The sequence below is a fragment of the Pollicipes pollicipes genome, unplaced genomic scaffold, assembly GCF_011947565.3.
Source record: "Pollicipes pollicipes isolate AB1234 unplaced genomic scaffold, Ppol_2.1 Scaffold_3534;HRSCAF=4154_pilon_pilon_pilon, whole genome shotgun sequence".
Classification (NCBI taxonomy): domain Eukaryota; kingdom Metazoa; phylum Arthropoda; class Thecostraca; order Pollicipedomorpha; family Pollicipedidae; genus Pollicipes; species Pollicipes pollicipes.
Genome location: NW_023596314.1, coordinates 1 through 18,343, shown reverse-complemented (window position 1 = coordinate 18,343; position 18,343 = coordinate 1). Strand labels below are relative to the sequence as shown.

At 53.2% G+C, this 18,343-nt stretch overlaps 2 protein-coding genes across 2 annotated transcripts; one reads left to right on the top strand and one right to left on the bottom strand.

Moving 5' to 3' along the window:
- Positions 1 to 314: 314 nt before the first annotated feature.
- Positions 315 to 11,912, bottom strand: LOC119092867 (protein tramtrack, beta isoform-like; the record flags this gene model as incomplete). Its single annotated transcript, XM_037215775.1, has 3 exons — positions 11,778 to 11,912; positions 657 to 1,113; positions 315 to 487 (listed from the first exon to the last, which is right to left on the bottom strand). Coding segments are annotated over exons 2-3 (612 nt in total), but the record flags the coding sequence as incomplete, so codon positions are not given.
- Positions 11,913 to 12,173: 261 nt separating this feature from the next.
- LOC119092868 (DDB1- and CUL4-associated factor 7-like) lies at positions 12,174 to 17,805 on the top strand (the record flags this gene model as incomplete). Its single annotated transcript, XM_037215776.1, has 6 exons — positions 12,174 to 12,319; positions 14,610 to 14,672; positions 15,161 to 15,301; positions 15,519 to 15,660; positions 16,585 to 16,683; positions 17,646 to 17,805. Coding segments are annotated over exons 3-6 (511 nt in total), but the record flags the coding sequence as incomplete, so codon positions are not given.
- Positions 17,806 to 18,343: the final 538 nt, after the last annotated feature.

Sequence of the window (18,343 nt, the reverse complement as noted above, 5' to 3'; positions counted from 1 at the left end):
TGGTACTCTCGACATAAGCCCATCGGTGACAGAGCCCCGCCTTCCTACGCTCCTGGCGCAGACCCGTATCAGCCAGGTCCCGACGGAGCCACCGCACAGGCCAGGCCCCTCGTAAAGACCCGTCCTGCCCGGCTCCTGGCGCAGTCCCGTGTCGCCCAGGCTCCTAGTGCAGACCTGAACCAGCCAGGCCCTTACAATGTCCCGCACCTCCCATTCCCCAGACACACCCAGTACCGGCGAAACCCTCGATACAGCCAGTGCCGTCCAAGCCCCTAACACACCAGTACCAGCCAGCCTCCATCGCAGCGCCGTACCTGTCTGTCGGCGAACTCGCGGTCCATGATCTCGCGGCCCATGGCGGCAGCCATCAGCGACGGCACGTCCAGGCCCGACATGCCGCCATGGCCCAAAACCGTGCGCAGGATCGGGTTGCTCTCGCACCAGACCTCCTGCGGTCGCCGCTTCTTCTTCTGCAGCTCGGCGGCAGCTGCGGCGGCCGCTGCTGCTGCCGCCGCCGCCGCCGCCGCTGAGGACGCCGCAGCGGGGTGGAGCGGGTGCTGCTGCGCGGCTCGGGTGGCGGCGGTGGCTTGAGGCCGGGCGCGGCGGCGCCGGTGCCGGCGTCGAAGCCGGCGGAGGCGACGGCTCTGGGGAGCGGCGGTTGGAGTCGGGGCACGGCTGGCGCGGCTCGATGGTGGCGCGCTCGGCGCCGCCGCCCTCGACCTTGTGCCGCTCCCAGCGGCCCTCCTCCACCAGACCCTTGATCTGGAGGGTCTCGGCCACCTTGAGCAGCGAGCCCAGCTGCTCCTGCGCCACGTTCACCTCACCGCGGTACATGTACTCGAGCAGGGCGCGCATCTCGTGCAGGCGAATGTCCTTGAGCACGACGATCGGATGCGTGGTGACGTGCTCGGCCAGCAGCGTCTGCAGGTACGGCGAGCAGGCGGCCAGCACCATCTTGTGACACTTGATGGAGGCGCCGTCCACCGCCAGCGTCACGTCCGTGAACGCCTCCGTGTGCAGCAGCGCTTCGAACACGTTCAGCAGGTTGCTGTGGTGGTTGTTCCACTTCAGGCAGAACTGCTGGTTGGCGGCCATGGCGTGGCGTGACGCGCTCTGCGAAGACCGACGATGCACGTCATGTTCAGCGTGCGGTGCACGTCCGTGCACGTGCTGCACGTGACGCTCACACTACACAGAGCTGAAAGAACCAAAGTAACAGCGCCCACTTTCTACCTGACATCACAACAATAACGTTCCCCACTTGGTACCATCGGTTACGTGTTGGTTGTCACATAGGCAGTGCGCAGAGCGCGCGAACGAGCGAAATGGAACACTCAATGGTGCGAGCATGTCGGGAAGTACAAACCCAAATCGTTTGAAGATCTGCAGCGACGGAAATGCGACTCAGAGCGTTTCATCATCTCTCGAAAATGCATGGCCTTTACTACAAACTGCATCGGAAAGTAAGCAAAACGGGGGTGTGAATTTCATTCGGCAACGTTCCACGTAAACCAAGTATATCTACACTACTTGGCCGATCTGCCAGAATAGCGCAGACGGAAGGCCGATTTTAAGTTGGCACAAAACCACCGGAAATAGCGGCTGCCTGCCGTATGTAACGGACTGAGCTTGTCTGGCGTACAGGATATGCGTCGAAACTCTAACATGAGACCGTTGTTCCGTCATGAAGTCGTAAAGCCTCCCATCAATAAGGTGCAGCCCTGGTTTTGACATATAATAGCCTGCCGTGTCCATGCCGTCGAGTCACTACCCCACCAGCAGCCAAGTTCCACCCTCGGCGACACTGCTTTCCACTCACGGGAACAGGGCCAACCGACCCCTGACGAGTTACGCCAATACTCCCAGTCCGGCCATCTCCCACGTCCGATCCGTAAAAAACGCCGCGTTGAGGGCGGCGGGCGGCCGGCTCCGGCCGTCCGACACATCGGCATTCCCGGTGCACGTGCCCCAGCGGGCGGCGTAATTGACCGATCTGGGCTTTTTTACGTCTTCAGAAGCGGCCGCGCGCGCCGGCGGATATCGCGCTCGCGTCACCGGCCCACAGGAATGTACCCGATCTAGCCTTCCCCGGCCGCGGCCCTGGGCGCCGCCGACCGCCGCCAGCTCCACAGACTCGCCGCCGACTATCGGCCGTTTCATCGGCGGTTGGCTTCGCATCGGGCGCGTGCGTCCCCTTGATCGGGTACATGACTGATGGCACCAAGCGCGACGCCGTGTTGTGTCGGTCAGGGCACGACGTCGGCCAGTGTGCAGCGTGTCGAGACCAGCGGCTGGCCGTGACACCCGGTCTCGCGCCTCTGCTTACCTGTCTCAGCACCAGTCCTGTCTGCCGCCTGCTCATCGCCCGCGACCGTCCCCGCCCGTTGCCTGCCCTGCCGCCAGAGACCAACTGCCCCTGTCCCACCACCAAGGAACATTCCTGTACTTCGCCTGTCTCACTAACAGCAACCACCCCCGGGCTTCACCTTTTCCAGCACGAGTCATGTACCACCTGCAGAGAACATGTACGTCTGTCTTCTGCGCCAATCCTCGTACGTGGTCTGCCCCAGACTCTGCACAATACCTGTCCTAGACTCGCTCCGACGCGTGTCCCAGACTCAGTCCGGCACCGGTCCCACTCAGTACGACGCTCCCAAGCTCAGCCCGACGCCCGTCTCAGACCCGTCCGTCACCAGTCCCAGGCTCAGTCCGGCGCCGGTCCCATCAGTACGACGCTCCCAGCTCACCCGACGCCCGTCTCAACCGGTCCGTCACCAGTCCCAGGCTCAGTCCGGCGCCGGTCCCATTCAGTACGACGCTCCCAAGCTCAGCCCGACGCCCGTCTCAGACCCGTCCGTCACCATCCCAGCTCAGTCCGGCGCCGGTCCCATTCAGTACGACGCTCCCAAGCTCAGCCCGACCCCGTCTCAGACCGTCCGTCACCAGTCCCAGGCTCAGTCCGGCGCCGTCCCACTCAGTACGACGCTCCCAAGCTCAGCCCGACGCCGTCTCAGACCCGTCCGTCACCAGTCCCAGACTCAGCTGTCCTGCGCCAATCCCTACTGCCGCAATGTTCCCCGCCACCACGGAGGCAGTCTCCGAAAATTCCTCTGTTCGTCGGTTTATCAATCCCGTTCGTCACCGGGCCCAGTCCCGCGTGTCTCCTGTCCCTACTCCCGTGCGTCACCCCTCCCAGTCGGCGCTCTTTTTCCGGTCCTGGTGACTGGACTCTGCCCGTCACACCTGTCCCCTGCATCGCCTGTCACGTCGTCCCCGCTCGTCACCTGTCCCGGCCTCGACCGTCCCACACTGCCTCTTCCCTCCCCACGGCCCTGCCCGGCCTATTTCGGGGGCGGCGGGCCGGGCAAAGGTCTGACACTGGCGCAGCCTCGCGGGCCGGCCGGCCGGCCCGGTCCGCGCCCATACATCATTGGCGTGCACATTAGATGCGGCCGGAGCGGCGGCGGCGACAGCGGCCGCCAGGGCCGCGCGCCGCGTCCGAGGGAGCAGCATCGGCCGGTATCTGGCGCCGTCAGCGCGGCGCCCTGACCGACACCCGACCGCCGCCGCCGCCTACTGCCGCCCCGCCGGGGCTCTGGCGCCGCTCCCTGGGTGACGGCGGCCTCGCCCTTCATTCGCGTCATCTGAGCGCGCCGACTGGCCCACTGACCACGGCACGCTCGGGGTTTCGTTGTCTGCGAAGCCGCTATGCGAAAGACTCGGTACAAATCAAGGTGTTGTATTTGGATTTTACGTGCGACGTGTCTCTGCTAGAGAAAGTTAAGTCTGTTTGACTCATCCGTACCACTGCAGATGCGGGTTTTTAAAATGGATGGGAGTGGGAATTAACGCAGCAACACTGTCTCCTAACTTCGTCAGGTAGTGGAATGTCGCTCCCAACAGTCATGAGAAGAGAGCATGACATGCTGCCGTTGTTCAGTCGGATTTGTGGCTTAACCTGACGTCAGAACGTTGACCTTCTTGTAAAATGGAAAAGATTAGCAAGAAGCATGCATGTCAGTCTATATTCCTTGAAGCAGAGGTTGCGTCGAAGCTATAGGCTGACCCGAGCCAAGGCGAGTTTTTTATCGTTTCTACAGGTAAACATACCAGATGGAATTCATTCCGCGCTTCTAGCGGGCAACCGACAGGCTTCCATATAACTGTCTTGCGCAAGCATATTCCCTGTACGTGACGCCCCATGCCTGGAAAATCAGGGCAAGTTTCATCTCATCTCACTGATCATAGTGTCGTCACCCTCGGCTATATCCACCGAACTCGACAAAGACCACGGCACGAGCAACGCTGACAGGGTCTCTGCAAAGGTGCCGCCCGCCGGTCCTTGGCCATGTATCCGCTTCGATTAAAGACATGAATGGCTTCGTTTTTGTGCCGAGACTCGGCGTGTGTGTTATGCGACAGCGGCTCCGTGTAAACAGTCTGGGCGTGACGGGTTGACTGCCGACGGAGCAGAGCTGGACAAGGACAAGGACGGGCTCGGTCCAGCCCATCACGCCGCCTGCCCGGCTGACCTCAGGTCAACGCCAGGCCTCCAAGCACGCCAGCGTCTTCTGACCACCGGTGCGCCTGTTCTGTCTGACCCCGTCGAGCCTGCCCATATCATTACGGCCAGCGCGATAGCTGGGAGGCTTCCGCGGTTTTCACGGGTGCAAATTTAGCCGCACTCTAAAGGCGAAGTGGAAAATGTTCCGCTTGGTTAACATCGAACCATCGGTCACAGTCTCGTATTCGGCCTGCTCTACACCGCTAGATAAACACCGCTAGATGACACTGGCAGGCGGAGAATCTGCGATCCATTATGGCGAATTCCCAGAAGGTCAAGTAGGCTAGTCTAAACAAGTGGGACAGACAGCGACCAGGTTTGACCAATCGCGAAGTCCTTCCAGGGACGCACTCATGTTTGTACTGGCGAGCACCGGCACCCGGCAGATCTGGGGATGCGACGGCTCCGAGACATACTGCCCACTCGCCAATGGGCCGCCTGAAGACTTTTGCAAAGCATAATACCGCGCTCGCACTTCCAACGTGCGATGTTCGCTTCCTCCCCTGCTAAATGTTATCCTAGAAAGAGCAAGGTCAAAGTCTATAATGGATGCGAGCGGCCGAAAGCCTTGGAACGGCCCCAGTCAGCAGGCCACGTGTGACGGTGACCACGGGACAGCCCGGCGAGCCGAGCAGCGGGTGCTGTCGGCTCTGCGGTGGTTGTGAGACGACCCTATCAGCTGGTCGTGGGGCGGCCCGGGCAGATGATCGCGCCACCGTCCTAGCAGCAGACCGTGTGATGTTCGGGACATATGGTTGTGGAACAGTACAGACAACTGGTGGTGAGTCGGTTCGGCTGGTCATGGGACCTTCCAGACAGCTGGTCGTGGCTCGGTCGGGTCAGCTGGTCGTGGGTCAGTCGGACAGCTGGTCATGGGTCTGCCAGTGCAGCTGATCGTGGGACCGTCCCGGCAGCTGGCTGTGGGACGGCCCGGTCGACCCGGGAGAGCGAGCGACGGGCGCCACGACCGGTGAGCCGTGGGACAGCGCTATGCCAGCAATGCGCGCCGCGGAGCTCAGGCCCGGCGTCGCTGGACAGAGGAATCCGGGTCAGGCTGGGGCGAACGACTTTGCCGGCAGGCCCCCCGATTAAAATAGGAGTCAGACGAGCCGTTTACTGGGGAGTGGGCGCTCTGCGATACAAGTTAAACGCTACGTAGCGCTCTGACAGTAACACCTGTCCAAGTGCCGTATGTCGCGTTGTTTCGGTCTCATCATATGTAGTAAGAATTTGGATTATTTTTAAAGACCTTGAGAATGTAGAAACTTGTTTTAAGGTTTGGAATGGATAACGCAGACGTTGTGCTTTCTCAACTGGTACAAGAGGCGTGTCTGGTGCATAGTCAGCATATCTTGATTTCATTACTAGTGGCACTTCTTTTGTTTCTGAGAGGCCACTGGCGGTGACCAGTCAACAGTTGAGTTCATCCAGCCCATTGTTCCTGAATATCACTATCATGTCTCTTAACGCCTCAGTCAGAGATTCAGACGAGTGTGCGCCTACATGCGACGAAACCTAATTCAGCGGCCCTGTTTAAGGCAGTATATGCGGGGAAAATGCTTGATTGTGGTTGATGTCCATTTGTCGTGACGATAGTTTTCTGCTGGCTTGTCTGCCGCGGTTGCCTCATTGTCAGATAATTCGCATTAATGTGTGCCCAATATCGATACACTATGTAGTGTTATAACTGGAACTAAAATTGCGATGCATGCCTATATTTTCCTCTTTCAATTTATAGTCCAAAGTTGTAGTGAAAACGAAGGTCACTTGTATCAGGTGAGCGCAACCGACCGCAGACATAGCTCCCGGCAATACAGGCCATGCCTCATGACATCAATCATTGCCCTGGCACTTTCAACTCATGGGAGGCGCATTCCTACAACAAAATCCGCCTGCAGACGCCAAAACCGAAGCTCTTTGTGGACCGAAATCCGTTCCACATATTCCCTGGTACACATTTATCCGAACTTTTCATCAACCTTGACTCAGGCTTCAGCAATAAATATATAAGCATTGTCATACCGCTGCATGTTTGGAATCTCCTAAAGGTCTAGCCGGCTCCCCTCTATGACCGCGGGGTCTGCCACCCTGGTCACACACCCGAATGGTTTTCATGACCAATCTGTCTCGGTCTAGATCCGGCGCTTCAAGAACTGCATACTGGTCATTCGGCTCGTTCATTCGCCGGAAACGGAAAGGCTCGTTTGTGTGCGATTTAAGGTGCAATTATAGCTGCTCAGTCGCTGGGACCCTTTCACTGCAATGCCAGGATGTCGTCGGGACCCACGTAGCGACCGGTGGTGAGCGGTAACCCACATTCTTAGTACTTTAAGCTTAACTTTGACTTGATACGAGTTCGCTTTAAACTTAACCCACGATCACTCAAACCAGGCGAATCTGAGCCTGTCCAATGAAAACACTTCACAGTTGGCGTGCGGTTGAGTACTCTAAGTAACCGGGCCAACCAGCCCAACGACCAGTGCGTCTGAGCCTCTGCAGCTCCGACCCGGCAACATGCCTTCTCGAGACGCTTTTCAAGTCGACAGTGGTCACTTCCCAGTCGACTGCTGGCACCCTTAGGTTCAGACGACAGGACTGAGCTGGGTGGGTAATTTGTACAACGTGCAATCAACTACACTGCGCAAATGATTTCAAATCTACCCGTTCCGGTTGCCATGGCCTGACAAAAAAACACAAACCGGCGAATGTACGGTGTGTTGTCCAGCGTCCGTGACCAGCTCCGTGTTCGAGAGTTCCGTGCCCCGCAGTGAGGCACATTTTTGCCAACACGACTGCTCATTCCTTTCTCACCCAAACCGTGTTGTACGCATATCGCCACGGGTTATCCAGATCTGGGTCCTGGTGTTGCGTCAATTTTCTGCAGCTTGCAAACTCAACCCCTATCATATTAATCGAATGGGGAAGACCAGTTTTGGTCACGTTGCAACCTTGTGCGAAAACCGTGTCGGATAAATAGATGCACATGTAGATGACATAAAAATAGCGCAAGGCACCTTTAAATGTCATTAATTAGCTTGTAAAACCGTGACCGCCTGTCGGGAGGGGTGTTCAATCACAAATGCTGATATAATTCAAGAACATGTTGGAAAAATGTGCGTGGCCCACCTCCTCGCAATCAGCTATTGCATCCGCAGTACGACACGACATGCTTGCCGATCAGCGGCAGTGAAGCCCGGCCCGCACTGGGCTCACGCTTGCCAGCATTCATCCATCGACGTCGTCGTCAGATGACCGGCCGAGGACAGGAAATCTCGCCCCATATGACCCTAATCTAGCCGACCCGTGCTCTGATTTTGACCGTACGTCGCCAGCGGACCTAAACGTGCGCGTACGGGAGCAGTGGAAGTGGCAGCGAATCGCGCTGATCCCATGTCACCGGTCTCCTCGGCCTAGGCTTCTTTCCGGGAATCAAGTGTTTGGTCGCTTGGCAAATGCGTCATGGGCGTTTGCACGCGGCAGCAGCAAGATATCGCAAGATTTCAAGAGGCCAAATGAAGAGCAGATCTAGGTGATTGATGATGCCATCCACGGTTAACGTTCTTCAAGCCTGAGATTTCACTTGTGAGAAACAATGCTGGTTTGTCGTTTTCGTGCGTGCGTGTAGACACAGGCTGTTTTATGTCGTGGAACAACTGACCTCTGAGACCTACGGGTCGAATAGTTCGCCGCTATGACCTTGTGTCAGCGAGGCCCATTGTTGAGACCCAATTCCGCCGGAAACGCGAGTACAATAAAATACCATAAATGCAGTCGACATCGGTAGTCTCGATTGTTTTCCCCTTTGGCGGATATGTACTCCCGCTCGGGTAGCCACTAGCAGTTGGACGGCTCGCCGGCTCCGCCGCCGGGCATCGCGTGCTGACGCGTCCAAATAAAACATGGCCAAGGCTGGTACGAAAAAGTCGGTCCGGTGATATCGGCGGCGGACGCATGCACGCTTCCACCAGCGACCTCCACTCCAGCAACTTCGGAGGAAAACTCAACTTGGCAATATGTGTCGTGCCTCTGAGGATAGTGCCAGGCTTTAAACTATGCACAAACCATAGAGAGCCGCATTACAGAAGGGTCCGCGCACCAGAACTCACAGGCCTTGCTTGCTCTCAGCGCTTTTAAAGTGACTGGACTGTACATACGCGTTGGGCATCGTGACTGGTGACCTATATGCCTTACCCGTCCCCGTCCCCTCTCCATATGACGCCAATGGTCTGTCCTTAAATATTCACCAGGGGTTACGGAGCAGGAACATGACAGCACAGATCATAGGCTCTCCCATGCTCTTAAACGAGTGGCTGCACCGTACCTATATCTCACGAAAAATTCGATCTTAAATCGCGAAATTTTGGGGAGACAATCTTGGAAGTTCGTTGTGAGTAAAAATCTTATCAGATTACTGAGTTATGATGCGGGTGATTGGGGCAATTGCGGCTAAGATGTGCCGGCTTGTCCGACGATGTAACACGGAGCGGAGCATATTCGCCATCCGCGGTGTCAGCCGAGGCGAAGTAACACATCTCAAACAACCCAAATACTGCGACTTCTCAGCGTCGTTTTCTGCCGGGACAAGGACTAAAACACCATTATAAAGATATGCTTCACTGCCGTAACTTGTTACGCATTCCGCTCAAAGATGTTTTTTGGAGGCCTAACGCCTTACCTGTCTTCCAAGACGGATATAACGTGCGGTGCTGAACGTCATGTTTTGGGGTTTGGCAGGCGTGACAATGTTCTTAGCTCAGCCCAAACACGACAAAATGTAACTTACGAAACGCTATACTTCAAAGACATGATTTTTAGGAGCGACTGAAAACTTCCAGGTTCACTAAAAACCACATCGGTCGTGATAGTGCCATAAATTACAGCGCATGGTAGGATTTTTAGGATGGCCTTCCCCCCTTCCCCCCCCCCAAATGAGGTCATTTACTGGTGAATCGCCGAAGCCCCAAAGAACTCAACCCATAGCCCAAGATTGAGTATATCTTGCGTCTTTGTTAATCCATGTCGGAGAAGGTTAACGTAATTACAATACGCACCGCTTGAGTCTTCCGTACGAAATGAGCGCATGGCTAATTGTTAGCACCGACACCGATCGCGTTAGTATGAACTACCAACTTGTTATTTAGGCGGAGCCTAAGATATCGCCCGACAATTTGGCGCAGGGTTATTCCACTTATCAATCGTCGCTAAAATGTCAACGAAAAAACCAGCAAGCCACCAGCTAGGCAAATCGGCAAGCAGGTTGCTCAGGTCCAAAACGAAGGAAGCCCTGTCGGGCTCATTCTATTTTGGGAGAACATCCTAATATTATGGTGCTAGCAGGTCACATACAGAAACCTAAAAAAGGCCGTTGTCGCCCCTGCTCCAACAATATCCTCACAAAATTGTGGTTTGCCCGTTCAAGACATTGGGACTCATGAGTGTGACCACTACTCTGGGATTTGGTGGGGCCATATCACGGCTGAGGGACCAAACTGGGTTCTGGAAGGAACAGCCTGACCTCCCCTCTGATATTCGACATTGACTTTTGAAACACAAAAAACTGATACATGTGCATCTTGCATTTATATGGGCAAAATCGGGAAGGGGCTCAAAGTGGCACTTTGTGGAAATTGAGGAGCACATTAGTTCATGTTCGGGCACATGGGTGCAGTACATTCGCCCTTTGCGCTGCACTATGTTTGCAAAGTTTTGCGTTCGGCATGGATGCTGTGGGAAGCCGGCACATCAGTGGTACATGGCCACTACTGTCGGAGGGCGTCACGTCCACGCAATATACGCCTTCTCATTTAATAGTCGACATTGTTAGTTCGTTTGCGATTTAACAATACGAAGACTACATAAGCGTAATGCTAATAATGTCTATGTCAAATGAAAGGCACAATACACCCGAAACAAAACATTTGAACCATACGCTACCAGTTGCATTCACGGCGCCCTCATACGGCATCGTTCCTACTCGCGTTTGACGATAAGACGTTACAATGCTCTTAATTGCGCTATGGCAAGACTGTTAAGAAATATTTTATGAGGGCATCTGACAGTGTCTTCGACACTAGTCCAAAGTTGGGGGAGGGTACATCGAGGTTAAGTGTGACCTTTGCCTGCAATGTCTTAAGCAATTCCGCAAAGTTACGGAATTGCTTTGCTTAAGTTGCATGCACCGCCCGACCCCATTTATGGCTGGACCCGTGCATTTAGAATAATTCTAACCGAAAACAAGCGATTAGATAACGAGTTCGGAGAACGTCTTCAGTACAACACTTTACAACTGCATACTCGCTGGGGCTGGCAAGAACTGGGAGCCAACTTTCGCGAATTGCGATGGTATTGCTCAGGACGCGAGATGGAACACACAAGCAACTAGCTCTAAATTACTGGCGGCTCAACTGATTCAGTAATGCGCTGTCGGCTGCGGTCTTTCACAACACGGAAATGGCGCGCAAGGTAAATGTGGCCGCTGGCAGAGGCGCAGACCAAAGTATTTTGAGGAGGGGGATTTCAGTGGGGGCACACCACGCCGACTTAGCATAGTTAAGAACTATATATGCATATTAGATGAATATATAAAGCTACGGGGGGGGGGGGGGGGGGAGAGTGTCCTCACTTCCTGCGTCGGCTGCGCCCATGGCCCGTGCTTTGTAAAACTTTACGAGACCCGACGCTCACATGAGTCTGAAGTACTTATTGTAAACAAGGGGCAGCATTCATCAAGCATGGAACCCCTTCGCCATTAAATCGGGCTTCCGTTCCGAAAGCCCTCGGGGCGTTCGACGCGTTAAAGGATCACGAAAGGGTTAACAGCTCACTTTCATTTAATGCAATCTTTATCGACGGGCCCATTCGCTCGCAACGCTAGCCGCATGTGCCCAAGATCCAATTCAGCGCATCCCTTAACAATTTAAGAGGAAGGCATGTGTTGGATTGAATATCTAATACATACTTAGGCACGGAGACAGGATCTCTACCGGACACAAATATGCGACAGCAAGCGGACAATGACACGGCAGATATCGGGAGGCGGCAAAAGCGCACACGCCAATAATATCTTCCACCGCATTTAACACATTTACGGAGACGCGATGCCATAACCGGCCACAATTACCCTACCGTCAACCGGCTCATCTAAAAGTGATTGATAGATCTATCAGCTGATTTGAAAACCACGAAGCCCGGTCAGAAATCGACGAAGACTGACCTGATGAATGTAAGACACCGGATATCGCTGACAAGCCCGCCTCAGCGATGGGCGCCGGAGTGGAGCACGCAGCCAGGGCCGCGTGGGTAACGCCCCCAACAGCCGACAACCTGTGCGGACGCGTGCTCCTCCAGCGGCGCACCACCGGGGCAATAGAATTTTGTTCAACGATTGTTGTCATAGCAACGCCGCTGCGGGTGTCATCTATGGGTGGTTGATAGTACTATAGCTTGATATTTTGCTCACAATACTGTTTTAAAATATGATAAATAGCATTTTAAACGCAGACCTGAAAACGTGCTTATCAAAACTTAATTTCAAGAAATTATCTGTATCTATAAATACACCAGTTTTATTCTTGAATTGCACAAAATCATTAAGGCTTTGTAACACGACAAACATGGAGGAGCGCTGCATTTGCCCCTCGGTGTGGTTATGGTGGAAGTTGGTCCGCGGTTTTATTTTTGGTTAGGTAATAGCGATGTGGTGTCAGATGCAAACGACATAGGAAGGGTCAAAAGGCAGCGTTTGTTTTAAAAGAGGTATGTGTGGTATTACCAAAGTTGCGGTGTGGAGTGTAAGCCGATTCTGAACAGGCTGCCATGTATCATATTCCTTTTTCCACACTGTTACGCTTATTGGGTAGATCGCTCAGTGTAAACATTGTTGGTATTCCTAGTGTAAACACATGCTTCATTTCGCCAGTGCTGCAATACCTGTTATTTGGTTACAGTATCATGTCCTTTCTATTGTGTGATTCTGGGGAAGCTGTAATGGTTGGCAGGAATTCTGCCGCAATGAAACAAATTCAGCTGATAAGTGACCATCTATTTAGTAACAGATTCTGTCCAGCCAAATTTAGCACATCTTTGCTAAGTGTTATGCTGGTGTGTGAGGTTGTAGGTACTAAGTTCAACTTGTGATATGTTCTTAGGCCAATAGATTGGATAGTGCTATGCTAAGTCATATCCCAAGGAGGCATTCTAGCCCCTAGAGCAATGGTGCAGATACACAAAGATGGAATGCAAATTCTGACAATTGGCATAAGATACAATTAGGCCTGTGCAAATTCAATCTGAATTCATACAACAGCAGCATTTTGAGTTTTCTGTATGTACACAATGGGGTCTGCATGTAATAGAACTTTGAAATAACGGACACTATTTTTATCATACTGGAATTAGTAAATGCTGCAAAATGTGATAAGGAACTAGCACTGTTAGGTATGTATGACCCATCTTCTATTTGAAGCAAAAAATGTGCTTAATATCTTGGATGCATTGATTTAAAACATGTTACTGTTCAGTACATCCAGTATCTCTGCCCTCCAACTAGTCACCATAGGACAGCATTTTACCACATGATATTGACATAGGCCATTATCTATATATACATACATAAGGACAGATCACAAGTTGTTTTATAAACAGGGATAAACTGGGTGGCTACCTATGTAGTGTAAACACCATGAAATAAGAGATTGCAGCCTGTCTCTTCTTTAACTAAGAACACTCACATGTTGCATGGCGATATTTTATGGTTGAAATAATTTTGTGGTGATTTGTTGAGCCAAGTCCAACCTCTAATGGTATGTGATCCACAATCATGCCACACTCACTATAGGCTGTATTTTGCTATGATGCACAGTCTTTCTGACATTACCTATCCTCTGCTTTATTGTGCACCATGACAGTACCCACACCAGCAGTGCCAGACTTTATTTGCTGCAGCTGCATTTATGACCTGCTCTGTAATTGTCATATGCATTATGCTGAACCAGTTTCATGCCCAATTATGCTCAAACTTTATATTCTGATTTTTTGCAGTAGCAGCAATACACTGGCTTAAAGCTTTCAAGTCCTGACGTGATGGTCAGACAATAATTATTGGAGTATGCAAATGATAAGGAAATTGTAGTTGTGTTTTAAGCATTCTATATTTACCAAAGTTATTAAAAGACAGGGATCTGGAACCTATAAAGGACATGACTTCCATAACCTTGCAGATAATTTGTTATGTTAATTAACTGTGCACTTACTATTGGTCTTCATGGGTAAAACATGGTGTCATGCTTATGTTGCTGTCTCAACTCAGGTGGGGTCTAGTTGGTTTCCAACATTGACCCATTTTTTTCAAGTCTGGGTGATCTTCATTCCTGTCATATTTTGTTGGCAGCAGCCTAACCACATCACCCACTGGACATTAGTTGGCATCCAAATCAGTTGTACTGAAACAGGATTGGGCACAAGTCTGCATAGTGCACATTGGGAATAACCATGTTGATTCCTGAGAACACTTGTTTCAGAAGACACTTTCAGAAGCTCATCAAACATAGAGAGATAGTACAAAGACATACCAAGTTCATAAATGCTTTGAAAAATATTTGGGGTTATAAAAAGATGGTGCAATAGCATCCTTCCAAGAGCAGCTGAAGCCTGAGATGTTGATCATGCAGTACACATATAAGCTGACAGAATGGAAGGATGTACAAAATTGTGATATTTTGTCATTTGTGAACACCAATCTTACAGGTAATTTTTATTCTTCCTGCACTTGTGTGTGCATATTTTGTTTTTCCAAGCCCTTTGAACCTTTTTGAGCCCTTGAAAAACATTGTTTTTTAATTTTTGTTTAGACCCTTTGAAGAAGACAAACTGTCGCAAGACATACACTGAGTTTATTGCTCTGACAGTGCTATCCTCCATGCCATGAAACATTGATGGTAATCCCCTCATCAATAAGTGACTCCCTGCATGTTTTGGGAGCTATGTTTAGCTTGTTTGAATGGTGCTGTGCATTTCCACTAGTCGTGGGTTTTTCGGTATCTTTCAGCGCACTTGTCGTCCGCGTTCGTGCGTTAAACTGAGCCTGCTCGGCACACGCTTGGTCCGCCTGGTGAGCAATCTTGGTCTGCCTGATGTGCCTTGCCAACCCTTGTGCCACTTTTTGCAGACTGGATTCTGGCCATCTCTAAACTGCAAACATGACAAGGTGCTTTTAAAACATTAATTTTAATAGTCACTTTGCATTCATTGCAGAGCAGTTGATGTTGGGCTGCCAGATGTGACGGATTATGTGATGAGTATGATGGAGCATCATATTTTAATTTTCCAGCTGGATATAGTTTTGTCTTATTGTCAAGTGATGTCCTCTATAAGCATTGTATTAGTTGTAAAAATATTTGAATGCAATTTCCCAGATAAAGCAGACTGAGAAAACAGTTTTGGATGGCTCGCAACTTGTCCGCACCCCAAGAGGTAGTGCTCGCTTGTGCTTGTTGCTGGCATTGCCGGTACTTCCAGCGTCCAGCTGAGGTGTCATATACGTCGCCTTAACGCCGGATGATCGGTGATGGAGGTGTTGAGGGCCGTCGTGTCCGTCAGCTTTCGGGGCGCCTCCGCGGGCCTGCCCACAATGGCGGCCCACGGCTCGCACCAGCCCAAACGGAAGGAGATCTACAAGTACGAGGCGCCATGGACGCTGTACAGCATGAACTGGTCCGTCCGGCCCGACAAACGCTTCAGGTCAGTTGTGGATGCGGGTCGAGAGGACACCGTACGGGGATGTTTGTGATTCCAAGGTCGTTGTGTTTTCCCTGGTGTGCTGTTGCCGCGTGCCGATCGAATGGCATCGACTCCCAAGGAGGTCGGTCAGCTGCGACCCCAGTGCTCGGTGGATGTGTGTACGTGACCGCCCCATCCAGCTCCTCACGCCCTCACCTCGGACGGTTCCATGCCGCAGGCTGGCCGTGGGCAGCTTCATCGAGGAGTACAACAATAAGGTGATGGTGGTGCAGCTGGACGAGGACGCCGGCGAGTTCTCCGCCCGCTCCACCTTCGAGCACCCCTACCCCACCACCAAGATCATGTGGATCCCAGACGGCGTGAGTAGCGCGCTGCGGGCGTCACGTTGGTGTCGTTCGTGGACACGTCACGCGTGCTCTGAGCGTACGCGTGGGTGTCCCGTGATGGACCGACCCGTGGGTTGTAGCGGTGAGTGGTGCTGAGACTGAATATATATGCAGTGATAGCAGCAGTTGTAGGCCGTGGGACATCAGCATTGATTTGTATGATGCTGATTATCATCAGCCCCTTCCCGAGGTCAGTTCCGTTGCCTGGTTTGCCGCGGCGCCGTGCCATGTCATTTGCCTATGACGCATCGTGTGGCTATGCTCAAGCCGCACCGCTGTACCGTCTCCGATCTCGCCGCGCTGTACCGCGTCCTGTGCCGCCCCCATACTGTCCCCGGTGCCACCCCGCTGTACCATCTCCGATCTCGCCGCGCTGTACCGTCTCCTGTACCGTCCCGTTGTACCGTCTCCGGTGCCGCCCCACTGTACCGCTTCCGGTACCGCCGCGCTGTACCTTCTCCGGTGCCACCCCGCTGTACCGTCTCCTGTGCCGCCCTGTTGTGCCGTCTCCTGTGCCGCCCTGTTGTGCCGTCTCCTGTGCCGCCCTGTTGTGCCGTCTCTGTGCCGCCTGTTGTGCCGTCTCCCGCGCCGCCCTGTTGTGCCGTCTCCTGTGCCGCCCTATGTACCGTCTCCGGTGCCGCCCCACTGTACCGACTCCGATGCCGCCCCGCTGTACCGTCTCCGATGCCGCCCCGCTGTACCGGCTCCGGTGCCGCCCGCTGTACCGACTCCGATGCCGCCCCGCTGTATCGTCTTATGTGCCACCCCGCTGTACGTATCCTGTACGCCCGCTGTACGTCCCCTGTGCCACCGCTGTACCGTCCCCTGTGCCACCCCGCTGTACCGTCTCCGGTTGCCGCCGCGCTGTACCGTCCCCGATGTCGGTCCGTCTTGCAGAAGGGCGTGTATCCGGACCTGCTGGCCACCTCGGGCGACTACCTGCGTATCTGGCGGGCCGGCGAGCCCGACACCCGGCTAGAGTGCGTCCTCAACAACGTGAGTGGGCTGCGTGCTGCGGCGAGGACCGCCGGCCGTAGAGCTGATTCGGTCGGAGGCGCCGCTGATCCCGCGCCAAATACAATAGAGGTGTTTATGCCTCAATGTCAGTATCCACAGTCAGCTTGTGGGCAACGCTAGCTTATGTTTTGCAGTTCGCGCCGTGTTCAACGAAAAAATACTCATCTTGTTTGTGCAACGGGGCGTAGCCGTCTTGAAGGTCCACTTTCTGCGCCGTCTGCACCTTGTGGGTTCGGAGCACGCTGCTGCGTCACGAGGACGCCCCCGAGACATCAAGCGAGGATTGGGAAAAAAGCTGCCTTAGGGAGGTGAAGAAATGCATTGAGCGGGAATAAGAGGTTGCCTTATCTGGGGTGAGATGAGAATAGTTTTTGACAGTTTCAGTTGGCGTGTGAATGGAAATTTCTGCGGAAGCTGGCGTTAAGGATAAGTTATGGTTTCAGAGGGTGTTTAAAATCGAGTTAGTGCCTAAGAAAAATAAAGTAGAGGTCGAAGTGCTGTGCATATGTAAGACCAAGAGCCAAATTGTCGAATCAAGTAAGTGTGTGGAAGTGTGTGGAAGGCGTTTTATGTCAGCAAGTATGCAGTGGTGGCTGTTGTTTGCATCCTTTGCATTCCTCACCGTGAAAGTAAATACAGGGAAATTTAACGAATGCAACATTAAAGTTTTGGCTGTCAAAAGCTTGCACGTCGATGTAATATAGACTACCACACTTTGAGCCGCAGCGTTAACTCCTAGAACTACTTCTGCGCCTGGTTTAAGGAGAAGGCCTGGGGATTTTTGCACAGACGAGTTTCTGAGTGACATTTACACTGAGCGTGCTGTTTTCGTGGTTGTTTGTTCGGAACAAGAACACTAACTTTGCGTGTCTGTGAGCTGCGTCTTGTTTGGGGACAAAGACGTGGAGTTTCGCGTGCTAGCCAGTTTTTTAATATTTCAGAACAAGAACTCGGACTTTTGCGCGCCTCTGACGTCATTTGACTGGAACGAGGTGGACCTGAACCTGATTGGCACCTCATCCATCGACACGACGTGCACCATCTGGGGCCTGGAGACAGGTACGCCGCCCGGCCGAACGCGCTTAGCCGCCTCGTTGGCTCGTGCGGAAGAACCGCACAGTCGCGCCCGTGTGCTGTGTCGCTGTGTTGTCCGAATGTCGCTCTGTACCCTGCCGCTGCGCCTTGCCGTCGCAGTCAGTTGGCATGCCGCCGTAGAGTACCCCTCCGGCGCACTGGTGGACTCGTAGGCCTTAACCGTCCGGTCCGGGAGATGCTGGGACGCCTCTCGTGGTGCGCTGTCAAATTAAAGTATTATGGGTTCGTACCGTTTGCTGAGGGGCTTGCGGAAGCGTTTCTGTATCTGGACTGGGACCGTTTGGTTGTTGTCCCGCGGCACACCAGCTTCGGAACGGGCTGCAGAGAGCATGAGAACGACAGTTATGGGACGGCCGTTCCCAACATGTGGAGAGTGCTCCGTCCGTCAGCAACGTTTTTTTTCCCGAAACATTTCGATATGATTAGCATCGGATTGTGCTTCTGAGATATGCCAGCATGTTACGTATTTGAATTGACGGAGGGGGTTTATGCGTACATACGCTAACGTGCCTGTCTGTTCGCATTGCTTGGGAAAGCGGACAAC